Source organism: Cupressus sempervirens, chromosome 9 (genome assembly GCF_028749045.1).
Source record: "Cupressus sempervirens isolate cs-2001-9-10 chromosome 9, ASM2874904v1, whole genome shotgun sequence".
In the NCBI taxonomy this organism is placed as follows: Eukaryota; Viridiplantae; Streptophyta; class Pinopsida; order Cupressales; family Cupressaceae; genus Cupressus; species Cupressus sempervirens.
This window is the reverse complement of record NC_143126.1, coordinates 115,490,158-115,513,666: the sequence shown is the minus strand read 5'-3', so window position 1 is coordinate 115,513,666 and position 23,509 is coordinate 115,490,158. Positions and strand designations below refer to the sequence as shown.

Below are 23,509 nucleotides of genomic sequence, written 5' to 3'. Positions count from 1 at the left end.
CATCAAGAAATCTGAAGTTTTTTCAAGCTTTTTTCAGCTAGGGCCGTTTTTTTCGAAACCCTAATTTTTGGGGTCGAAAAATTCTTTTGTTTGCAGATTCTTGGTGGGTTTTTCGAGAGCTCAATTGGGTTGTCCGTTTTTTCTGGGTGCCTCGATTTTTGTGCCTCAATTTTCGAGCCAGCGGATTCAGAAAACGACAACAGATTCCTTCTGGGTTTTTGAGCTCTTTTCTGGGTCATTCTTTGATTCTTCTGGGTCTTTCGAATTTTTGCCTCGAAGAACGTGCCTTCATAGATTTTCACAGTTTTTCATTGAAAAACGTGCCATGGCATCTCTGACAAATATTTTGGTCGAGCATAATTCCAAATTCAATGGTCGCAATTATGGAACCTGGAAGCAACGCATCATCGCAATCTTCGAATATCGAAACACCGATCAACTTGTTCTGGGTGTTAAGTAGCGTCCGACTTCTCCGGGTCCTGATCAAGATACATGGGATCTGAATAATCAAGAGGCAGTAATGCTTCTCAAACTCTCCGTAGCTGATGACCAGCTTTCTCAGATTCCATCCAGCAAGACAGCGGCCGAATTCTGGACACATCTCAAAGGTCTTCATGAGACTTCCGACAAGAGCAGAGCCTTCTTTCTGAAAAACATTCTGTTTTCTATTGTCATGGATGAGCACACCTCGCTCCAGGCACACTTGAATCAGATTCAGGAAATCCGTGATCAGTTACTTGCCATCGGTCGCAAGATGGAGGAAGAGGATATTGTGGTAATCACTCTTCGGAGTTTACCAAATTCCTATGAGGATTTTATCGAGGCTCTCAACATCACATCTACTGGTGTTGATCTAAAGTTCACTGATCTCTGCACCTTGCTACTTCAACAAGATCGGTGGAAACAACAGTTCGGTAGCAGCTCCAATTCCACCTCCACTGAGCAAGCCTTTGCTGCGAAATCCTTTCAGAAGGATAAGGGCAAGTTTTAGCAACCATCTCAGCAGAAGTCTTCTGCTCTAGCATCCGATGGTACCAAAAAGAAGAACATTCAATGCAACTATTGCCACAAGTATGGTCACATGAAGGTTGCATGTCGGAAACGCTTAGCTGCCCAGTCTAAGCAATCAGGTTCACAACCCAAAGCGAACAGTGCAGAGCACATTGAGCAGGCGGAATCTGCCTTTTACACCTTCATGGCTAAAAGACCCGCAGATCACGTGCAGTCATCTACCTGGTACATTGATTCAGGTGGCTCTCGACATTTCACTCACTGCAGAGACTAGTTTACTGATTGTAACACCCCGCCAAGGGATCCAAAAGAATTAACCTAAAGTTTCACTAAGTTTGCTAAACATTTTTTTTTTTTTTTTTAAAGTAAGAATGTATAACATACACATCAAACACATAGTAGCGGAAGCAATAACATGTAATCATCGACAACCATACATTGCAAGTTACATTTCTTAAAGATCCCAAGACGTTGAGTCACGTTTAAATTTAATTAAATCTAAGTCTAACAACTATCACATACATATGAAAGAATAATCAGAAAGTCCCATGTCCATAATATACATTTGATTCGAATGCCTCTCGGCAAATTAATTCGGAATGCTCAATCATCCACTGTACAAGTCACAGGGTATGAAAGGCTTAAAAGAATATACATATGTAATAATAGAAATACATCAACCTCCATGAATCCATGATACAAAGTACAGTAAAGATATACACAAAACTATTCACCATACATGATACATCCATACATCCATAATGATAAAACATCTATCATAAAATCTACCCATCCATCATAATAATCCAAGAACATAGTGAAGGTAAATGCCAATCACGAACACTCCAGCCACGGTGACCACGGAACGAATCTCAATGGTAAGAGTAAAAGCACTACCACCCGACCGCGTGGAACCTAAATGGTCCACTCCCACCGCGCTGAGGAGATAGTCTCAAGTCCCAAATAGGATACTGAAACCTATAATCATAAATACTCTCTAAGTCCAGGAAATCCTATAAGTATGCTAACTCAAGGGTTCCTAAAAAGATCGACATCTGAATCCCAGAGGTACCACAAGACACGTAGGAAACCTAATATGCAAGCGGGAAAGTGTCATCGCAAAAGTCACGTAGAAGTTACCCGAGCAATCCCTTAGGAATCCCGGGTCCCTACTGATCCTGCGGCCACTAGTATCCTCTCGTACTGACGAGGCATACTATGGAATGCAAGGTCGTAACCAAGCGTTCTCTCTACCCCATCCTAGTCTATACTAGCACTCAAGGCATGGGAGAGAACATACAATTATCTTATTAAGTTCATTTTCCCTTATTTAGTGTAAATGTTTTCACTTATTAAAACAACTTACAATGGGTTACTCCAGGCAGCCTCTTAGGGCCCCGATCCCCATTGCAAGCCACTTCCCGACACTACACATAGATAACCTACCCTAGGCTCATGAAATCATAAATCAAAGAATCATAATAAAATCACCTCAGTCCTATACAAGCAACTGAAAAACATCATAAAAGATAAGCCACAAAATTACATCAGTTCTTCATGAGCAATAGATAAGCATCCAATAATAATCATATGATCACAACAGTTCTCTATCAGCAACTGAAGGCATCAATGATAAATCACAAAATCCAATGGTTCTCCAATGAGCAACCAAAAAGTATCCCAATAGTAAATTACAATACTGATCGAAGACTCCAAAATGGTCAAGTCAAAACATGACATCATCAAGAACATAACAAACACTTCAGTCCTCTCAAGCGACCGAAAAGAAAACCAAGTATAACTGATCGAGACTCAAAAATGGTTATCAAATATAACTGATCGAGACTCGAAAATGGTTAAGTCAAGTATCTCAAATACATACACCTCAGCTTCACACAAGGAAACTGGAAAGAAATAATAACCAATAGAATAATCACACATCATAGAGCATGCCATCGCATTACCATGGTTGGGTTTAAAAAGATCAAGGACAAATCATCATAACACCACAATCACATAACCCCCGAGCCTCTGGTAACAACCTAAGACTGGTCAATGCTAAAACTACCCCAAAACCCCAAGGCATAGACAACAAATAAAACAGTACAGATACCAAGTGTAAGTTTCATGTTTGGTTTGGTTGAACTCACATAGTTAAGTTGAATATAAGGTTTTGGTTTCAGCTAAACATATGTTTTGAGTAATAAGTTTCCGCAGTTACCCCTTTTCATTTAACCCATTTCTTTAATTAACTAATTGTTCAATTACCTTGCAAATGCTCTGAGGTTAATCATTCATTTATCTGAGTTATAAAAGTAACAATTATTTTAAATCAAAATAATAACTACAATTTTATAAAAATCAATATCATCATTTGATTATAAATCTAAGCTCCACTAAATACTCTCGAATATTAATTAGACTTAATTAATTTCATTTAATTAAACTAATTAATAATGTAGAAATAAAATATTCTTACTTCTTATTAATTATTTATTAAAATAATAAATATTAATAAATTTATCATTAAAATGCATTAACACTTATATTACAATAATAATACATTCATATCAAAAATCTATTAATAATATTAAACTTGTTAATAATTATTAATAAAAATCATAAATAAATAAAAAAAACATATATATTAAAATAACTTTTAAGAAATGTTAATAATTTAAAATAATAACTAAAAGAATGAACACAAAACGCATATTAATATGTATCCAAAGTTTTATGTTATCTAAATTAATGTTTACTAAAAACTTTTATTAATTATTAACCAAGACTTTTATTAAATCTATTAATAATTAATATTAAATAAAACTTCTTCTTTTTTATTTATTAAAACATTCCAAATTAACTTATACGTATAAATCACTTTTTGAAATACAAATGCGATTACATAAAGATTAAATTCAATTTAATAATTTTATACATAGTCAACTATTAAAAGTAAAAGCATATACTAAAGTTTGTAAGCGATTACATATACTAAACTTAATGATATAACATGAATAGCCATTACAATAACTTTATTTAAGTTTTAATTTAAACAAAACTAAGTGATCCATAACACCATCCCCCCAATGGCATAATAGAAGTACACGCGATGTTCTTAAGAATAGACGCCATTTAACTGTGGCAGCCGTGCGATTTAAAAATTGCAGCGGCGCCACACTTTATGCATATTGCCACTAACTTAAATTATGAGTTTTGTTTAATACAAACATTTGTATATATAAACAAATGAATTTTAATATTTTAATATTATTTTTATTTATTTATTTATTTTATTAAATAATGTTTATAATATAGGTCTGACAGAAAAAATTATGTTTAACCAATCAGACCTCCAAACTAAATTTTTTTTTTTTTTTTTAATACTCAAAATCCTTCCCAAATTAAATCTTATTTTCTTTAATCTACAAGACGGGGATTTTTCCTAAATAATTTTTCATTCGAGATTTATAGATGAAATCGAACAACAACAGATCTAGAATGAAGAATTGACACATTCAAGGAGACAAGTTCTTACAATCACGAAGTAGACAGGAATATCAAATTGCATAATTCAATCAGTGTTCACAACACAAGATCCTACCTCAATCTGATGCTAACACGTAACCAATCGAGAATTGTGAGAAGATTCGCTTCCCCAAATTTGCATCCAGATTCATCCCTAAAATTCGTCTCCCCAAAATTCGTGTCCAATCTTCATCTCTAAAAAATGTTGTCTCCAATTCCTCCCTTTTTTTTTTAAGAATGAACCCCCAACGTTTGTGATAAGCAAATTTTCTCCTCAAACCGGGGCACTTAATTGTGCGTTCACCCGAGAAGACTCTTTGCACAACTGAGTTAACTCCAATTAACCTTTCTTATCTTTTATTTTATTTTGCATTCATCTTTCATGCGCATTAAGTTGATTTATTAAATAACTTTATTTAATATTCTACTTGACTTCTATTTTAGATTAATTTATTACTTTAATCTTATGTGCACTTCATGAAATTAAAATAACATTATTAATTTCTATTATTTAATCTTTTAATTTAATTCTCATATTTAAACTCATGCTTAGATCATGCGATCTAGAATTCTTAATAATTTAATATCTTTCAACTTTTTATTTATTTTAGAACTTAATTGATAACATATTTAATTAATTTAATTAACAATAATATTTAGCATTTATTTAAAAATGAACTCTAAATATATTATTATTAAATTAAATAAATATTATCTTGTTCTAAATTTATCTTTGAACTTTAATCTCCAAATTTAGTTCTTTTATTTAATTAATTTCTCAATTAATTAAATATTAAAGATATCAAAATAATTCTCTGTTAAATTAAATCATTAATTAATCTTTTTAATAAATTTCTTTTATTTTAAACTTATGCACACATCATGCAATGTAGAATCTTTTTAATAATTTAATATCTTTTCCACTTCTTAATTCATTTTAATAACTTAATTAATAAAATATTTATTAATTCAATTAATAATAATATTTAGCATTTATTTAAAAATGAACTCTAAATATATTATTATTAAATTAAATAAATATTATAATGTTCTAAATTATCCTTAAACTTTTATCTCCAAATCTAATTCTTTTTATTTAATTAATTTCTCAATTAATTAAATATTAAAATATCATAATAATTTTCTATTAAATTAAATCATTAATTAATCCTTTTAATTAAACTTAATTAATAGAAAATACATCAAGGACTCATAAAGCAACATATAAAAACCCATCATAGAAGAACCATACTAAATCAAACAAAAAGGGTTATAATCACGAAATAACATCATTTGATGCATTCGGAGGGTACTTAACTCAGATACTTGTCCTAATTATCAATTAGGACAATTGGCTAAAGGGTTTAGGATTTGGACTTAAGAGTTTATCTCCCCTCTCTTACCATTGAGATAATGCGATAGGGTACGCTCATCCTGGCAATTCAGGGAAGTCGATACCCGGTACCTGCAACCTGCATAAAACCCACGCATGTACAAACACAATATTCTAAGCTAAACAGACAATGGCAGGAAGTGGTGCATCGTGTAGATCCCGACTAGCAGGTGACTACGACTCCCTTCCTTAACCACATCAGAAACACCATACATAAATAAAATAAACACGCACACCATACACATGCAGTATGGGGTAAGTATCCATAAGAAAGCACATGGAATAATAAACCATCTAACTAATCATCATCGATAATTGAAACCATTGAATAATCATCATACATGCATGAAATATAGAGTACCAAGTAATCCCATCATATAATAAATTGAGTGTAAAACAACATCTAATAATCTGAAAGTAATGCTACTAAACATCAAGTATAAAACTGGCCTAAAAGAGTTTGGCAATGAAGACTAAAATGTGACTTAGGGGCAGGCACTACACTGATTACCAGCCTTATTCAGATTCTGTTATCTTTGGTGGTGGAGAAGAGTACACGGTTGTTGTTTAAGGCAACATTCAAATTCAGTCTGTTGGGAGGAAGCTCATATTCCTTGATGTGTACTACGTTCCAGGGATGGAACTAAATCTACTCTCGGTCAGTTAGTTGTTGCGACATTCTCCACACTTGGCAGTCACCTTCAGTTCACATCAGTGCACCATCATTGATCGGGCGACTAAGTCTACTATTGCAGTTGGTCTTGAGGATCATGGTCTTTTCAGACTTACTGATTCTGGTGATTCTCAGGACTTAGCTATGGCTGCTCGGCGATCTTCCATCAGCACACTCTGGCATAAGCGATATGGGCACTTAAATGTGCATTATCTCTCACAACTTGCTCGAGATGAGCTTGTTCTTGGTTTGCCAGAGATTCAAACCCAACACCTTGGAGTTTGTGACGCATGTCAGGCTGGGAAGCAACATCGCACACCTTTCCCCAGTGGCGATTCTTGGCGAGCTTCTCAAGTACTTCAGCTTGTTCATGTTGATATCTGCGGCCCTATGGCCACTCCTTCTGTTCTTGGGTACAGGTATTTTTTGTTGTTTGTAGATGATTTCAGTAGAAAAATGTGGGTGTATTTCCTTAAAAAGAAATCCGATGCATTTACTGTATTTCAGAAGTTTAAACCCTTAGTTGAAAAAGAGTCTGGGAAATCTATTATTACTCTTAGATCAGACAATGGGGGGGAATTTTGTTCTAATGTTTTCTCCAGCTTCTTGGATACACATGGCATCCAATGCCAGTTCGCCACACCCCACACGCCACAACAAAACAGTGTAGTTGAACGTCGGAATAGGACAATCACCGAGATGGCTCGTTCCATGCTTGAACACAGACATGTTCCGAAGCGTTTTTGGGCAGAAGCAGTTAACACTGCAGTTTATCTGTTGAACCGGTCACCCACAGTGGCAGTCAAAAGTAAAACTCCGGAAGAGGCCTGGTCAGGTCGCAAGCCCAGAATCAGTCACCTAAAGGTTTTTGGCTCTCTTGCTTTTGTTTGGATCCCTGATGCTTCACGCACTAAGTTGGATGCCAAAAGTTAGAAACTGATGCTTGCTGGATATAGCAGTCTTCACAAAGCCTACCGCCTTATTGATGTTGAGACATCTCGTCTCATATACAACCGCGATGTAGTCTTTGATGAGCAGCGAGGACCATTCATACCTGTTTCTCCTGTTCCTGATCCAGCAGACCAGCCTATGCAGGTTCATGATTTGGGAGTTCGGCTTCCATTAGGTCCACCTGATGGGAGGGCTCCAGTAGCTCCTCCAGCTCCAGTCCTGCTAGTGATACCTGTACAGACACCTCCGACTTCTCCTGCAGGATCACCTCGTTTTGAAGATGCTTCACCTGAGTTTGATCCAGATTCTTTTGATCAGGATCCTGCTGATCAAGCATCTCCTAGTACTACTGTTGGTCATTCTCCTCTCCGGCCTAAGTGGTGGGCTAAGACACTTGCTGATCTTCATGATGATGAGCTCATTGATGGGAGAACTGCTCGGAAAAAGAGCAAAACTACAGATTCTGTTAACTTTGCTCTTATGGCCAACATTCACAGTGTGTTTGAACCTCAAACATATTCCGAGGCTAAAGGAATTCCAGAGTGGGAACAGGCCATGCAATCTGAACACCAGAGCCTGCTAAAGAACAACACTTGGGTCCTTTCTGATCTTCCCCCAGGGAAGAAACCCATTAGCTGCAAATGGGTCTACAAAATCAAATACAAATCAGATGGTACTTTGGATAAGTACAAAGCTCGTTTAGTGGCAAAGGGCTTTTCTCAGCGTCAGGGTATTGATTATGAGGAGACCTTTGCTCCTACTGCAAAGATGAGCACCATCAGATTAGTCCTAGCCATGGCAGCACAGTTTGGGTGGAAGGTCCATCAGATGGACGTAAAGAGTGCTTTCCTGAATGGTGATCTCCATGAAGAGGTCTACATGACGCAGCCTCCTGGTTTCAAGGTTGTTGGTAAAGACCATCAGGTTCTCAGATTGGTAAAAGCTCTCTATGGTTTGAAGCAGGCCCCTCAGGCATGGTACATCAAGATTGATACGTACCTCAGTGATCAAGGCTTCAAGAGGAGTTCTTCAGACTCAAATCTGTACATCAAGACTACTGACAGTGACATCATCCTTCTGGTTATCTATGTGGATGATCTGATCATCACTGGCAGTTCGGCATCTTTGATTCAGGGAATCAAACAACACTTATGCCAGTCTTTTGATATGACTGACCTTGGGCTCATGCATTATTGCTTAGGTGTTGAAGTTTGGCAACAGTCTTCTGGTATATTCATCTCTCAGTCCAAATATGCCAGGGCCTTGTTAGACAAATTCCGAATGCAGGATTGCAAACCTGCATCTACACCTATGGAGAAAGGTCTCAAGTTATCAGCCAAGTCTGATTCTCCTTCCGTTGATGATACTACGTATAGGCAACTAGTAGGCAGCCTCATCTACCTATCTGCTACTAGGCCTGATATCAGCTTCGTAGTCAGCTATATTTCACGCTTTATGAGAGCTCCTAAGGCTGATCATTGGATGGCAGCAAAGCGTGTGCTTCGTTATGTGAAGGGCACTTCTGATTATGGACTTATGTATTCTCGGAGTTCTAATCCTAAACTCAGTGGGTTCACAGATTCAGATTGGGCAGGCTCTGTTGATGATAAAAAGTCAACATCTGGATATGTGTTCAGTTTGGGATCCGGTGCAGTCACATGGACCAGCAAGAAGCAGCAGGCAGTTTCTCTCTCTTCTACAGAGGCTGAATACAGAGGGACTGTTAAGGCAGGATGTGAAACTGTCTGGCTTCGTCGGATGCTTGGGGATATGCAAATGTCACCAGTAGGACCGACTACTCTGTTTGTTGATAACGAAGGCGTTATCAAGTTAGCACAGAATCCAGTCTTCCATGAACGAACCAAGCATGTGGATGTTCATTGTCATTACATACGACAGCTAGTTGAAGACGGGACTATAGATCTGTAGTATGTTCCTACCACAGATCAGACTGCAGACATTCTCACCAAGCCTCTTGGTCCTGATAAGTTTGTCAAATTCAGAGGACAGCTTGGTGTGTTAGATAGATTAACCATCAAGGGAGGGTATTACAATAATAGATAAGACGTCTATTATTAGTTAATGGTTATCTTGTAAATATCTTTAGCTTTAGTTTGCTTTCGTTTTTTGCTTTCTCTGGAATAGAATGTTTCTATTCTTTACGATTGTTTCCTAAGGAAACATCATCTCATTCTTTTGTATAAATTGACCTTTCGGTCTCTGTTATTAACAAGCAAGTATTCCAATGAGTATCACCCCTGTGAGCATCACCTAGATCCAATGAGTGCTAAGTGTTCCATTTATTCTCATGAGAGATGGATTCATGTTGAATCACTACTCATGAAACATGGGTCATCGAGTTTGACTCAAAAATCACACAGTTAAATCCTGATATTCACATCACAATTTGACTAGCTGTGGAAATCATCTCCTACTTATCAAGCAAGTATTTACCAATTACCTCGTAATAAGAAAATGCTTCGTTTACAGCTGTTTTCTGGGCCATCCACACACATACGTGTATGTATGTAGGTATGTCTCTGTGTGTGTGTCTAATTTTAATTTTATTATCCCTCCAACTAGAAGAAATATTTTTTATATTAAGAGTTTTCCTTTTTAATTTACTAAAATAATATTATTTAAGTTGCTTTAAAATAAAGCAACTGGGCCTGACTTAAAAAGAATTTCAATGAATCTAATTTGAAAAAGGGGATAGTGTTAAGACATTGCCAGCTTCAGTCAGATATTCAGGTAATAAATTGTATGACTATAATTCTATCACCTCATATCAGAATCGAAACTCAATCTACACTTACAGATATTGAGTATATCTATTCTCTCTTAATCATGATTGAATATGCCATTGATGAGCCTCTTTGATCGGGCAAATGTTCTATAAGGCTATGGCAGATCGACAATTTGCCCAGAGCTATATTAGGCAATGTATTAACTAAACAATCTAAAGAGTACATTAACTAAGTTGTTAAATATAAAGTCATGTCATGAGTGGCGGACATGAGACATGTTCATTCCTGACATGCCATTTGTAATCATGCCTCTTTGAGGTAATATTAATATTAAATCGATCAGACCAAGAGAAAATATCGAAATTCATAAATACTCTCTCATCTGGTAATCGGCGATTTCAAGAATTGAAGATCAATCAAGCACTCAGATTTATATTTGTATTCCATTGCTATTGGCATACTTATTCCTTCAAGAATAATATTCTGATCATAACCTGAAAATAGCTAAAAGAGATTACCACATTAAATCTGCAACATATATGTGTGTGTTTCAGTCTGATAAGAAATTTAATTCAGTTAACAGATATGACATGGATTCAATGCCTTAAATCTTACTGTACACAATCATCTCAATTAGCCAAAAATACATTTCTTCCTCTTCTTTGATTCACCTTCAGCTTAAGTGTGAACACTCTGCTAGATTTTTCCTTCCTCTCTGATCCACTTCAAATCCACATCTCTGATGCTTCCTCCCAATGGAAACTTATGCTTAATTTTTTGTTTCTTCCTGCCATGCTTCTTTCTTCTACAATCTCTTTTGCTACTCTCTTCATCCTTTTTTTGTTCCTCCTGATGCAAAAAGGCTGACACAGTTAAATCCCAGAAGCATCCCTACTTATTCCATGAGTAGTCATTACAATGACTTTGATGAATCAGTTCAGATATTTATAATGTTTCTAATTTCGGATGAAGTTAAACAGACATGATGACTTGCAGCAATTGTCTAATGTATCTTTGAGACTTTGAAAATTTACTTAAAAATAAAAGCAAAGATTTACCTGTGCCTGAACATGGTTCAAAAAAATAGTCAGATAAGTCATTGCATTTTTCTACCTATTGGATGGATTATTTAGTATTCATTAATTGTCGAGGAAGCTGATTCTTGTTTGGGTATTTTTATCAACTATATCTTGGTGTTCAATTTTATTTTCCTCAGCTAACGTGTTGATTCTATTTTTAGGTTCATTTTACCGGATTCAATAAGTTTGTCTATCTGAGCTTCTCATGTCCATTGCTGGATATAATTGAATATGTCCACTATTTGGAATTCTCATGACATTTGAAAGTAGCTACTGTTTGATATACTTTGAACACATTTTTACAGGAAATTCATCTACATGGAAATGGTATTGGGAATGAGGGTGCTCGGAAACTGATGACAGGATTAATAGCCCATAAAGGTAATAGACTTGAACCAATTTTCTACTTTTCTACTGAAGCTGAGTGCATCTATCTACCATTCTGTATTTGCATTTATAGGTTTCTCACTTTAGATGGACTGCTCATTTTCAATGCTAAGAATGAGATATCTCTTGATGAAATCCTGTGACAGATATAGTTGGTACCATTGACATTGGAAACAACGGTATTGGTTCAAAGGGTGCATTTTATATAGCAGAATATATAAAGAAATCGAACAGCTTAATATGGCTGAATCTGTATATGAACGACATTGGTGATGAGGTAATGAATTTCAGCTGCCTATCTTTAATTGCAATGTTGTTGCTTCTTTGAAGTAGAGACTCCAAATGTGGGATTGGTTTGAATGTGGTTCAGTCTGGCTGGTCATTTGGACAGGGGGCACCAATGTGTCTGTGGGTTTGTCCCAGATGAACCCAAACAAAACCCATGTGAATGCTGGTGAATCCATTGGTCAGTGCTTGGTTTGCCTCCTGTGGATTCATTATTCTTGGTGTCACTGCTTTGTCTGTTGCAGTCCATTTTGCTCTGACTTGGGTTTATGGTTTATTGTCCTGTTTAATCAGGAGCCACTTCCAATGTTAATTTATTTGTGACATTCTTAACTAATGATAGTGAATTCAATTGCTAGCTTCATATCCTTCAAAAAATAACAAAATAAAAGCACGAGTCCTAATTTGAATGAGGAATGTTCTGGATTCATTGTCATGAAAGTTATTTAAGCCTAATGTTAATTAATTTTTAAAATTTATAATATTTTATTTTTTTAATAGGTAAATGATATGTTTTATAAATTATGGAAATGTGAACAATACATTTCCATAGTTTATCGGATAATAGTCTGCCAACTCCATATGCTATTCACACTAAGCTACCCACTTGTCCATACTACTGCTACCAGTTCAAGATCTCCCATTACAAAATGCACATATTAGCTTTGAGCTATACCCTACACACCTGCTATGATTGACTTCCACTATTCAAGCATACAAAAAAATAAATACAGATATTCATTATCAAATCATTTATAAAAATTAACAAAAAGTCTCCAAAATTGAGAACTCTTCAGTTTTTCTCTACTGTCATGAGGGGTCCTGTCACTAAGTAATTCTCTGGCAAGAACTCAGATGCTTCCTTCTTCACTTCTCTGCCACTGGCCTATCCTGCTTCCACTCCAGTTCCACGCTCACACAGGAAGTCCTCCAATGCCTCCCAGCCAATCTGTGCCTTTGCTTGTTGCTCCTTCTGGCAGGCACTCCACAACATGAATGGTTGTAATGATGTTTCAAGCTCCACCCGCTTGGATCCAATCTCTACTATCTGCGACCGCTCTTCCCTCACACATTCCCGAATTACCTAAAGTACCTCATCTGTATTCTGCAATTCCAAATCCCACCCCATGTACAGAGATGCTTGGACCTCATGAATTCCTTCCCTGGTGGAATGTCCTTGATTTGCCAAAAAAATGGGTTTGTCGATTTTGAAAATGGTCTGCAATCTCTTCTCCGAAATTCTTCCGGGGAAGGACAGTTGCTGTTTTTGTGTGATTAGAGTGATATTCTCTTCCATTCTCTGCTCTGCACCACTACCCTTCCCTTTACTTTTCTATCTTCTTGATGCTTTTCCAGTTAGTATTAAAGAAAGGTTGGCTAGGTATTAATAATAACGTTCTCTAAACTCGTCACGATTTCCAACCAGTTATTAACCATGATCCTTTATGCATGTGATGGCCTACAGGGCATCTGAATACTTGAGCTGCACATCTCGGAAATCCTCCAACAGCTAGTCAATTTTTCCATTCTTTTATAAGATTTCAAAGTTTGATAGGGTGTTCACCATAGTATTGCCACTTCTTAATGTGTGGGATACCTTAAAGCATTGTTCAAAGTCTCGTTCTTTGCCCTTATTGGCGAGGCAAATTTTTTTTTTCTCAGTAAATATAGGAGATAAATCAGTAACTTCTCAGGAAAATATCGGGAATTTTAAAATGACTTAAATTTAATTAGAAATGCAATTATTTTGCAAAATTCAATAAGGAGATGCATCTAATGAGTCAATAAATGAGTAAACAAACCAAACAGGCTGATCTAGATATATATAAATGCGATAAGTAACAAAATTGCATCCTCATGTGGAATGCCAATGGCTGACAGCTATAGTCAGAGACTGAAGACTGAAGCAAACTACAAATAGCAAATTGTCTTTGTAAAAAGATAAGCAAATACAAATGTCAAGTACAATATGAAACTAGTTTACATCTTCCTCTTCCCCTTCCCAGCAGCTCTAGCAAAAACTATGGGGGTGGGAGGGGGTCTAGCAGCTCTAGCCCTAGCAGTTCTTTGTAATGTAGCTGGTGCTGGTGCTGGCGTTAGCAATGACTCATCATCTGAATCCTCACTGTCAGTGTCCTCATTCTCACTGCTCTCCTTTTGAATGTCACCTAGTCCTGGTGCAAAACTACCCTCCTCCATAGCTTGCCTCTCCAAATCATACATGTCATCCTATATTAACAATGGACGTTGCTCCTGTGCTATCCAATCACCATAAGGATCTATGTCATCTAGATCAAGTGGCTCAACTGGTGTTGACTCTACCTTTCTTATGCACAACTTAAGGTTATATTGCACAAAGACAAGGTCATTTAGGTGTTTCTTTGCCAGCTTGTTCCTCTTCTTTGTGTGAATGGCTTTGAATAAGCTCCAGTTATGCTTGCAATTGGATGAGCAACATGGCTGACATAAGATGCGAAGGACAAGTTTTTGCAGATTTAGAACATTTCCACTCCAATTTTGCCACCAAGCATCTACAAGATAAATATTAAAGAGTTAGAAATCAAGGTGAGAACAAGTTTATGTAACTTAGTAATTATCTACTTATCATGCATGTGAAAGATTGCAAATTCCAAATATTGTACTTGGGGTTTCAGTGTTTTTGCCTCTTTGCCACATCTGAGGAAAATAGCTTGCCCGTTGCATTTTGATATGCTTTCATCTCAGCCACAATGAGGGGTCTCTCACCTCAATTTTAGGTACCATCCTCTGCATGCATTCATTGAAACCCTCCATGACCTATCTATTGGGATCAACGTACGATGGAAAGAAGCAAAAATGAGGGTTGAGAAAATACCCTGCCACATGAATGGGTTGTTGGAGTTGACTGTTCCACTTCCTATCAATAATTTCCCATATGGGCTCAAATTTTAGACCATTCCCCTCGTATTGATTTCTTACAGCCTCTTTGGCCCTATCCATGGTCTCATAAATAGACCCCATTGGGGTTTGTTCTCCATCTACCAAGTGAAGAACTTTAACCAAGGGCTTTGCCACCTATAATTGAAACGTAGAAAACAATTAATATTAATCAAAGAGTAGGGTTATAAAGTAATAATGAAAGACATGATTATTGAATACAAAAAAATAAATATTCAACTTTTGAAGTCTCCAATTTACCTCCACAGTTTTTGTAGCTAAATCAAAAAAGTGGTTGTCAAAGACAATGAGTGCAACACGCTCCATCAAGCTTCTTTGAATAACTTGAGTCTAGCCGTGGTTGACTCACAAACATTTGACTCAAAGGATTCAAAGAACCAATACACTTTGCAATGTTAAGAAAATCAGTGCAAACCTTGTAACCACATGTCTAATCAACTCCTTCCTATGGGTGAACTCTCTCCTCAAGCGAAGGACCCAAGGGTGATTGTAGATATATTTTATTAGCTTCCTTGCATCCTCTACAACCAGTCTCACCCAATCCAATTTTCCTATATTCTCTAAAAGGAGGTTAATAACATGCATTGTACAAGGAGATCAAAAGAGTGTGCTATGCTTTTCTTGAAAGATCCTACCCGCTACTACATATGCCACTGTATTGTCAGTTATTATTTGCACCACATTATCAACCCCAACCTCCATCATAACATTCTCTAGCATCAAGAGCCAAAGTTTCAGCCATCTTTACCTTGTTCGAGGCATCCAAGGATTTGAGAAAGGCTACTCAATCCTTGCAAGAAACCAAAAAATTAATGATCATACAATTTTCTGCATCTGTCCATCCATTCCTCTGAAAGTATGGTGCAACCATACTCTTTGCATTGTAATTTTTTGTTCTTCAACAACATCTTTAGCCCTAGAAACAACATCTTTGAGCAATCTACAAGCACACAATAAAAATGACATTAAGTAGACAACTTTGATTAAAAGACATTTACATTGTAAAACTCTAAAAATATTAAAATTTGAAACAAGTCAACTAACCTCCCACTCAAGTTTGTAGGAGTAGGTGCTTTGTAGCCCTTTCCTGCCATTGTACAACCAATCACAAAATTCAGAAAATAGGGACTTTTTGCAACATTGAAGGGGATATTAAAAAATGAAAAATTGGCACATTGAATGTCAACTTGCTGATGCACATCACTATTCCATCCAATACCCTCTAGTGATGGTTGTGCTCCGGGTGTGTTTCTATGCACAAAAAAATTCAAAAGAGCGGAAGTGGAATCTGAATGGATGGTAGGTGTGTGGATCCGTGGGCCACCAAGTGAGCCCACCATGCCCTCAGCTAATTCTTCTTCATCAAGGGTGGCTGGAATACCTGGTCATAACCCACATCATTTCATTATGATCATTGTTTTAACACAATCCAAAGTCCAAACTAATAATGGTGATTAGAAAATAACAAATGATTCTTAAAAATGAGACATACCATGCAATTTGGAAATGGCTGATCTCATGGCCAATTTTTCCCTTTCCCTTGTCAACTATTTCCCTTCTTAAGCACCGAGCAAGATAAGCATCTTTCTTTTTATTTCCTCAATGGTCGCATCAAATCCTTACCTGCAAGATGGTACTTCAAATGAGATATGCCTCCACGGATTTTTTTTTTCGCATTTTATGCATATCATGCTATTAGACTTGGTTCTTTCAACGGCATATTTCCATGCCTCATCTCTAGCCCCTTTAGGGTGTGTGTCTACAAATCCAGATGGACATGCACCTATGGGGCCTCTGACAAATACTGCAGCTGACCTAGTTGTAGTAGAATCCATATTTGCCACTTAATGTAAAATCAACTTACACATACAAAATACAAATTGAAGCCACAAATTTAGAAAATTACTAAACATATTTAGGAACAAACTAAATTAAATTTTAAATAAGTTTAATGCAAGCTGAAACTTGAAAGAAAAAAACCAAAAATGTGTTAGGTTATGAAATTATTGAAAAAAACTATGATTTTTTTGGAAAAATTGCAAAAACATGGTGTTAGATCTTTAGTCATTACACCCTAAAACATGTTAGAGAACATTGCAAATGGTATTCTAGAGTTTGAATAAAATTATATCGATTTTAACTAAAAAGAAAAAGAGTTTAGAAAACTTACTTGTGAATCTGGATTTGCTTGAAAAGAGCTTTGAATTCACTTTGAATCCACTTGCAATCAATCTACACGGCTACCAAACACCATTTCTCTCCTCCACAACCTTTCTCCTCTTTTCCAATCGCTCTAGAATGCAATTAAAATGAAATTAGGTAACTCGCTGGCGTCCAGTTTTTATTGGTGTTGCCCACAAGAAAAAAGTCAAATATTGCATGAGATTGGCAATAATGGCCATTTTCTCAGCGGAGAATCTGGTGCGAAAACTACATTATTTCTCAGTGCCTGCAAAATTTTGTGGGAAAACACTAAATCAGCCACTTATTGATGCGATTTTGAACTATGCTTTAAAGTCTTTGAAAGAAGATAGAAAATCTCTAATTGTTTTTATGTATTTATTCAATTTCCATGCAATAGCTTCTCCTTTTATAATTGCATTAATAATTAACAAAGTATCCCATCCAAATGAATTTTTGAGTTGTTTTTTTTGGCAATTTGATGGCCAATAAATCAGCTTGTGCTTCTGCATCATTGTTCGTCACGTCCAACTTCTTGGCTCCCATTGTCACTATGCTTCTTGTCCAGTCCCACGCCACATAAGCTGCCCATGACAGGATTGGGTTTCCCTTCAATGCTTCATCAAAGTTTACTTTAGCCCAGCCTTCTTCCAGTCTAATCCATTCAACTTCTTTGTACTCCACTTATGGATTTACCCAGAGAGGCCCATTAGCAGGCCATAATATATGAATACTATCTTTATTATAATTTATTATATATTATACATTAATTTTATTAATTGTACGACTCAAATATTCAGTGCATAAAAAATGCAAGAAAATATGTACATCTCTAATATTCCTGTTTTCAGGTTTCAAAGATGAATATATTAATGATTATTGTAGTTTTTTTTGTGTGGATGAACCAAAAAAGCACCTAATCCCCAATTACTTGTTTAGCTGAATCTGTGAACGAAACCCATGAATCTGATCCTGAACCCAAATCTGGTGTCCTACCGGCAACATAGTTTGTGTATATGGCATTAAGGCAGCTTCATGCTTTTTATATTTTAATTTTCAACATTTGATTCCAATAATAGGAGATCAATTCTAGCTATTATCTAAAATAAAATGATATTTCGCATGGAGGAGGATACTTTCCTATTGATGTAGGCTTAATTATTATCCCTAATACATCCATTCATGGTTTTTAGGCCTGCGAATTTTAATTTCTCGACTCTTCTGGGTGAGTTGATGTAATAGTAATTTGTTGAAGAGTTAATGACAATCATGAAGATGGCAGGGAGCAGAAAAAATTGCGAAGGCTCTGAGGCGGAATAGAAAATTGGAAACTCTTGACTTGGTAAAGATGCCGCATTGTTTTTCACGATCACTTTCTTTGTCATTATCTGTTAATAAATCTTATTTTTGCTTAAATTTACTCAGTTTCATCTTTAGGGAGGAAATAACATTCACGCTGAAGGTGCTAGTTACATTGCAGATATGCTCAAAGACAACCAAATCATCAAGACGGTAAGTCCTTAGCAAAGCTTTCATTTTATGAATGCTTGTAAAAATTACAGAACCAATGTGCAATTTGGTCTTTTGCTTGTGTTAGTAACTTTTCATTGGCAGTTGGAGCTTAGCTACAATCCAGTTGGTCCAGATGGAATAAAGAATTTGATGGAGGTTCTCAAATTCAATGGCAATGTACAAAATCTTAGATTAGGATGGTGCCAGGTTTGTAGTGGTGAAGTTGCATGTTATGATACTCTCTTCAGCATTTTGTTGTTCTCTACAGTTTCTCAGCTTTAATTTTTGGCATCATAAACTATTTAGATAAAAGTTTTATTTTCTCCTGCTCTTTTTTTAGTTAGGTGTGAAAGGTGCAGAATATATAGCAGAAGCCTTAAAGTACAACACAACTATTTCCACACTAGACCTTCGGGCCAATGGTCTAGGTGATGATGTATGTGTCCATCTGCAATTGATCTTTATGTATGCTCAATCAGTGCGATTATATGGCACTTGCAATGCTATTTATACATATCATTTTTCTATATTGCAGGGTGTGATGGCCTTGGCCAGGAGCTTGAAGGTGCTCAATGAAGCTTTAACATCTTTGGATTTAGGATTCAATGAAATCAGGGTATGGATTGAGTTACCCTATTCATAATTATCCAGGTTAATAAGCACAAATATTTCCTTGTAGGCATGTTCACAAGGTTTATAAATATTTTGAACAGGACAAGGGAGCATTTGCTCTAGCTCAGGCGCTAAAGGCTAATGAAGATCCTGCTCTGAATTCAATTAATTTGTCAAGTAACTTTCTCACGAAACTTGGACAGGTAACTGTTAACAACATTTGTACAGTGAGATTTACATTCATAGTATTGCCTATATTCATTTTGACATTCTTGTATTCACAGGTTGCTTTGACAGAAGCCAGGGACCATGTAAGTGAAATACACGATGGTAGAGAGGTGAACATATATTTCTAGTCCACGAGGCCAACAATTTTGTAGAATTCATAAAGAGTTCCTAGAGTTCGAAGTCCACACCATTCAATTCAAATTTAGCTTTTGTAGATGGCAATCTACAGATGAAAGTTCATCCGTATCACATTACTGCTATTAATTCCTCAATGATGAATTTAGGGAATCCAATTTAATTCTTGGTCGTTCTTTGCGGCTAAATAAACTTAATAAATTACATGGGTATTCATCTTGAAGTTCAAATTATTGGAGAAATGCTTGAAGTTCATTAAGGAAGAGAGTTTTGCGCTGTTAAGTAAAGTTAAAAAAAATCATTTTTATTTTAATTTGTGTTTTCTTACAGATATAATAATGTGGGCTCTATAGGACCCCTTAACAATAAGTACATAGCTTCCAACAACAGATTACAGAGATGAAGCTTAAAATACCTGTATAATCTACTAGCCATAACAATCACAGACAACACCGTACATCACATCAGCAAATTATTAACCAACTCACTACCACCTAGAAGAAAAGGATAATTGAAACCTTAAGCTTTATTCCACTCCCTGACCCAAAGCACTTGACTGGAGCCCGCTTGCTTTAGTTAGAATTATTACCATTAGAAGGGCCCTAAAACATTCTTGCTAGCGTGGCTAACTGTTACCCAGTATATTTCTTAACTATGCTTGGAGTGGCGAACATAAGACTGGCAGAAGGGGATGATATAATCGCCTTCCACCTTTAAATGGCCGTGATGCTGGTGAACATTTAGCCCTGATGTTATTCTTCCTGCACTATTATATTGAGCTCCAAAAACCCTAATTTCTCGTGGCATATCTTCGTGTGTTTGGTAATTCCTCTCTCCTTGTTTGTCTGCTACCTTACAAAATCTTAAAGTACTAACCAATCCAAAAATTATAAAAATAGTAAGTTTAAATAATTGTTTGATTATTGATTTAAGAACTTACTAAACATAAATAAAAATCTAATGTACATAAACTATTTATTCAATAGGTTCATATTATTGTTTAAATCTTTATGATAATTAATTACCTTTCAATCAAATATATTAGTTACATATTATGTTGTATATACCTGACATTCATTTCTTATTCTGATATCATCCTAAGATTTAGAGTACATGTGCATTGACACTATTGATAATTATATACTCACAGTTCAATAGAAAATATTCAAAATGCATTCAGTACGTTACACTTTGCAATCCGAACACCTGTAAGTAAACAGTGTATTAACCAAAGTTTGTTACATAATACACTAGATATGATTTGAGGCACATAACTAGTCACACTAAGCACTATATGGAATTGTCTTTTGTGGGAGTGAGCTCATTGAAGCTACATGAATATGTTTATACACTATTGTAAAGAGCACTACATGTGAATCTACATATTCATAGCTGTTTCTTGGAACAAACCTCATTGTTACCAGTAACATTATATTCGAAAACCGATGCAATTGTTGATTGATCTAGATTGTATGGAACAATTGTTGTTTGAACTAAATTTGCCCCCTATTCATCACTCTAATTTATTAACAAATACTAAGTTGGAAGTTCCCCGCCAACCTCCCATTGGTACTCTTTAACATTTTGAGAAAAGTTGGATCACTCATGTGGGTCGATCCATATGTTAATTTCTTTTATTATATAGTGCAACATAGAGCTCTCTTATGATTTTGACACGTTCGCTAGATTTAATAATAGCAAGATGTTCTCTTAATCTTGTTTCTTTCATGAAAACATACTTTCCCTAATAAAACCATGTTTGATAAGTAGGAGATATTTTTCATAGCAAGTCTTGTGATAGTGGTATTAGGAATCAACTTTGTAAGTTTTTAGTCAAACTAATCGTCCTATGTTTCATGAGTAGTGGTTCACAAGAACCCATTCTCATGATTAATGAATGAAACACTTAGTACTCATAGTATAACGTGATGTTCATAGGGTAAAGCGCCATGCCTTCTTGGGAGTTTATCTATCCTAGTATCACTCTAGCTCAAGCAACTTAACCATGAAGTTTCCTCCTAGGTAAGTCCACATATCTTGCTATCCCTTACAAATCCTTTAGCAATTGTTGTGCCTTGTGAACCATTCATTATAAAGCACCTTTAGCTCATCAAATGACAAGTAGGGAATATTTTCTACAAGTCAATTTATGATAGTGCTATTAGAATTTAGTTGTGTAGTTTTCCCCATTGACCCATATTTGTAAAAAAGTTTTGTACAATTGTTAGATATATCATATGTAAATCACTTCGTTAGCAAAAAGGTGTTCTTTAGATTCAAAAAATGAAAGATATAGTAAAATCCTTGTCAAATGTACCTCTTAGATAAAAGATGAATTTAATAAAATATCTTTGTTTCAAATCTTCTACAATACAACAAAAAAATTGAAAATAACTTTAAAGCCGAAAGCTACATTATGAGAGTACTAACTAAATTTCAAAATTAATATGACTTAAGTGAAAAGTTATTTTGAAGGAATTCCTCGATTATATTTTTTAATAATAGCCTTAATATATTACATTATTATAATATTTAGTAAATAATTTTGTCTTAGTTTATTTTATTGTTTGGTTAGTTTTTCTTTTTATGGATGAATTATTATTTGATGAGGTTTGCAGAAAACAATTCTACCACAAATTGCTATAACTTCCATTCACATGAGTTACCCTTCCCCTTGTGGGGGTAAATCTAGTCAAATTGAACAAATGACTGCCATTTGTATTTTTAATGACTTGATCGTGTAGTCCACCTCTGAGAGCTAATGTGTAAATTGATATTTGATTTAAAATAGTGTATTATTGAGGTTTTTGTATTTTGAAAAGTAGAAAGAGATGATTTTGAATGATTTTAAATTAAATATTTTGAATTGTCTTTCAAATTTGGATTATTGTCTTGTATTTTCTTTAAAGTAATGTGTCTAGTGTGTTGTAAAACTATCATCATCAATCCTAAAGTTAGCATCTAGAATTATCAACAACAATGTTGAAAAAATGGAACAATTTTAAAGATGGGAAAAATGTAGAAGAATGAAATCTAATGACCGACTTCAGTGATTATTAAAATAGGATCAATAAAAAATAGCTCAAGAAATAAAAGGGTTAAAATAGAAGTTAAAAATGTTATTATTTTCTATGTTTCAAAACAAACTATGTTTAGTGTATTAGTTTATTATTTTTGATATTGAAAGCAACAAAAAATAGGGTGATGTCCCTAAGTACAATGCCCAAAGGGTAACATCAACGAATTCACATTATGAGCACATTGACAACATAAGATCAAAAGATTCCATTACCATGACTTCCAAATAAAAAACCATTAGAAACCTACTAGTTGTAATATCTAGAAACACTACAACCAACATAAGTAGACTACCAAAAGTTTTAAGTAAAAGCAACACTACCATATCAACTAAGTATCAATATAGTAGACTAAAACTAAAGTAAGGCCTTCAGAGTGAGTGCTAGCAAGGCAATAAAAAGATAACATGAACCAAAAGACTAAAGCCTTCTTTTGCGTGCATTTCTTCGACAACATCATCTGTTCCCAATCCCTGATTAGGAACTTAGAAAGTTCTTTAAAGTTGTTACCTTTGGTGTCCTCACCCAACATGTCCTTTTGCAATAAACAAAGAGTAGTGGTTGAGAAGTGCATCACACAAAACCTCATGAAAACTATTATTTTATGCCTATTATTTTCTTTATCATTTTACCAATATTCTCCCACACAACACCACATTTGCTACAATCCCCTTCAACTATGATTTGTTTCTTGTAACATGAGACATGACCTTGTTCTCAGTCTCCATATTATGCGCTAGGTCTATAGACTTTGTTTCTAAACTTTCTGAAAT

The 23,509-nt window shown here is 35.5% G+C and overlaps 1 protein-coding gene across 4 annotated transcripts in view; it reads left to right on the top strand.

Moving 5' to 3' along the window:
* The window catches only part of EMB2004 (RNI-like superfamily protein), a 71,588-nt gene extending 51,699 nt beyond the window's left edge, over positions 1 to 19,889 (top strand). For 3 of the 4 annotated variants that reach the window (XM_089799197.1, XM_089799198.1, XM_089799199.1), the window contains 9 exons: positions 11,688 to 11,763; positions 11,916 to 12,046; positions 18,455 to 18,514; positions 18,610 to 18,684; positions 18,787 to 18,891; positions 19,025 to 19,120; positions 19,220 to 19,300; positions 19,398 to 19,499; positions 19,581 to 19,889. In XM_089799197.1, coding sequence (XP_089655323.1) covers positions 11,688 to 11,763; positions 11,916 to 12,046; positions 18,455 to 18,514; positions 18,610 to 18,684; positions 18,787 to 18,891; positions 19,025 to 19,120; positions 19,220 to 19,300; positions 19,398 to 19,499; positions 19,581 to 19,652 — 798 coding nt within the window. In that variant the 3' untranslated portion in view covers positions 19,653 to 19,889. The remainder of the gene's footprint in view (positions 1 to 11,687; positions 11,764 to 11,915; positions 12,047 to 18,454; positions 18,515 to 18,609; positions 18,685 to 18,786; positions 18,892 to 19,024; positions 19,121 to 19,219; positions 19,301 to 19,397; positions 19,500 to 19,580) is intronic. The other variant, XR_016355895.1, reaches the window with a different exon arrangement.
* Positions 19,890 to 23,509: the final 3,620 nt, after the last annotated feature.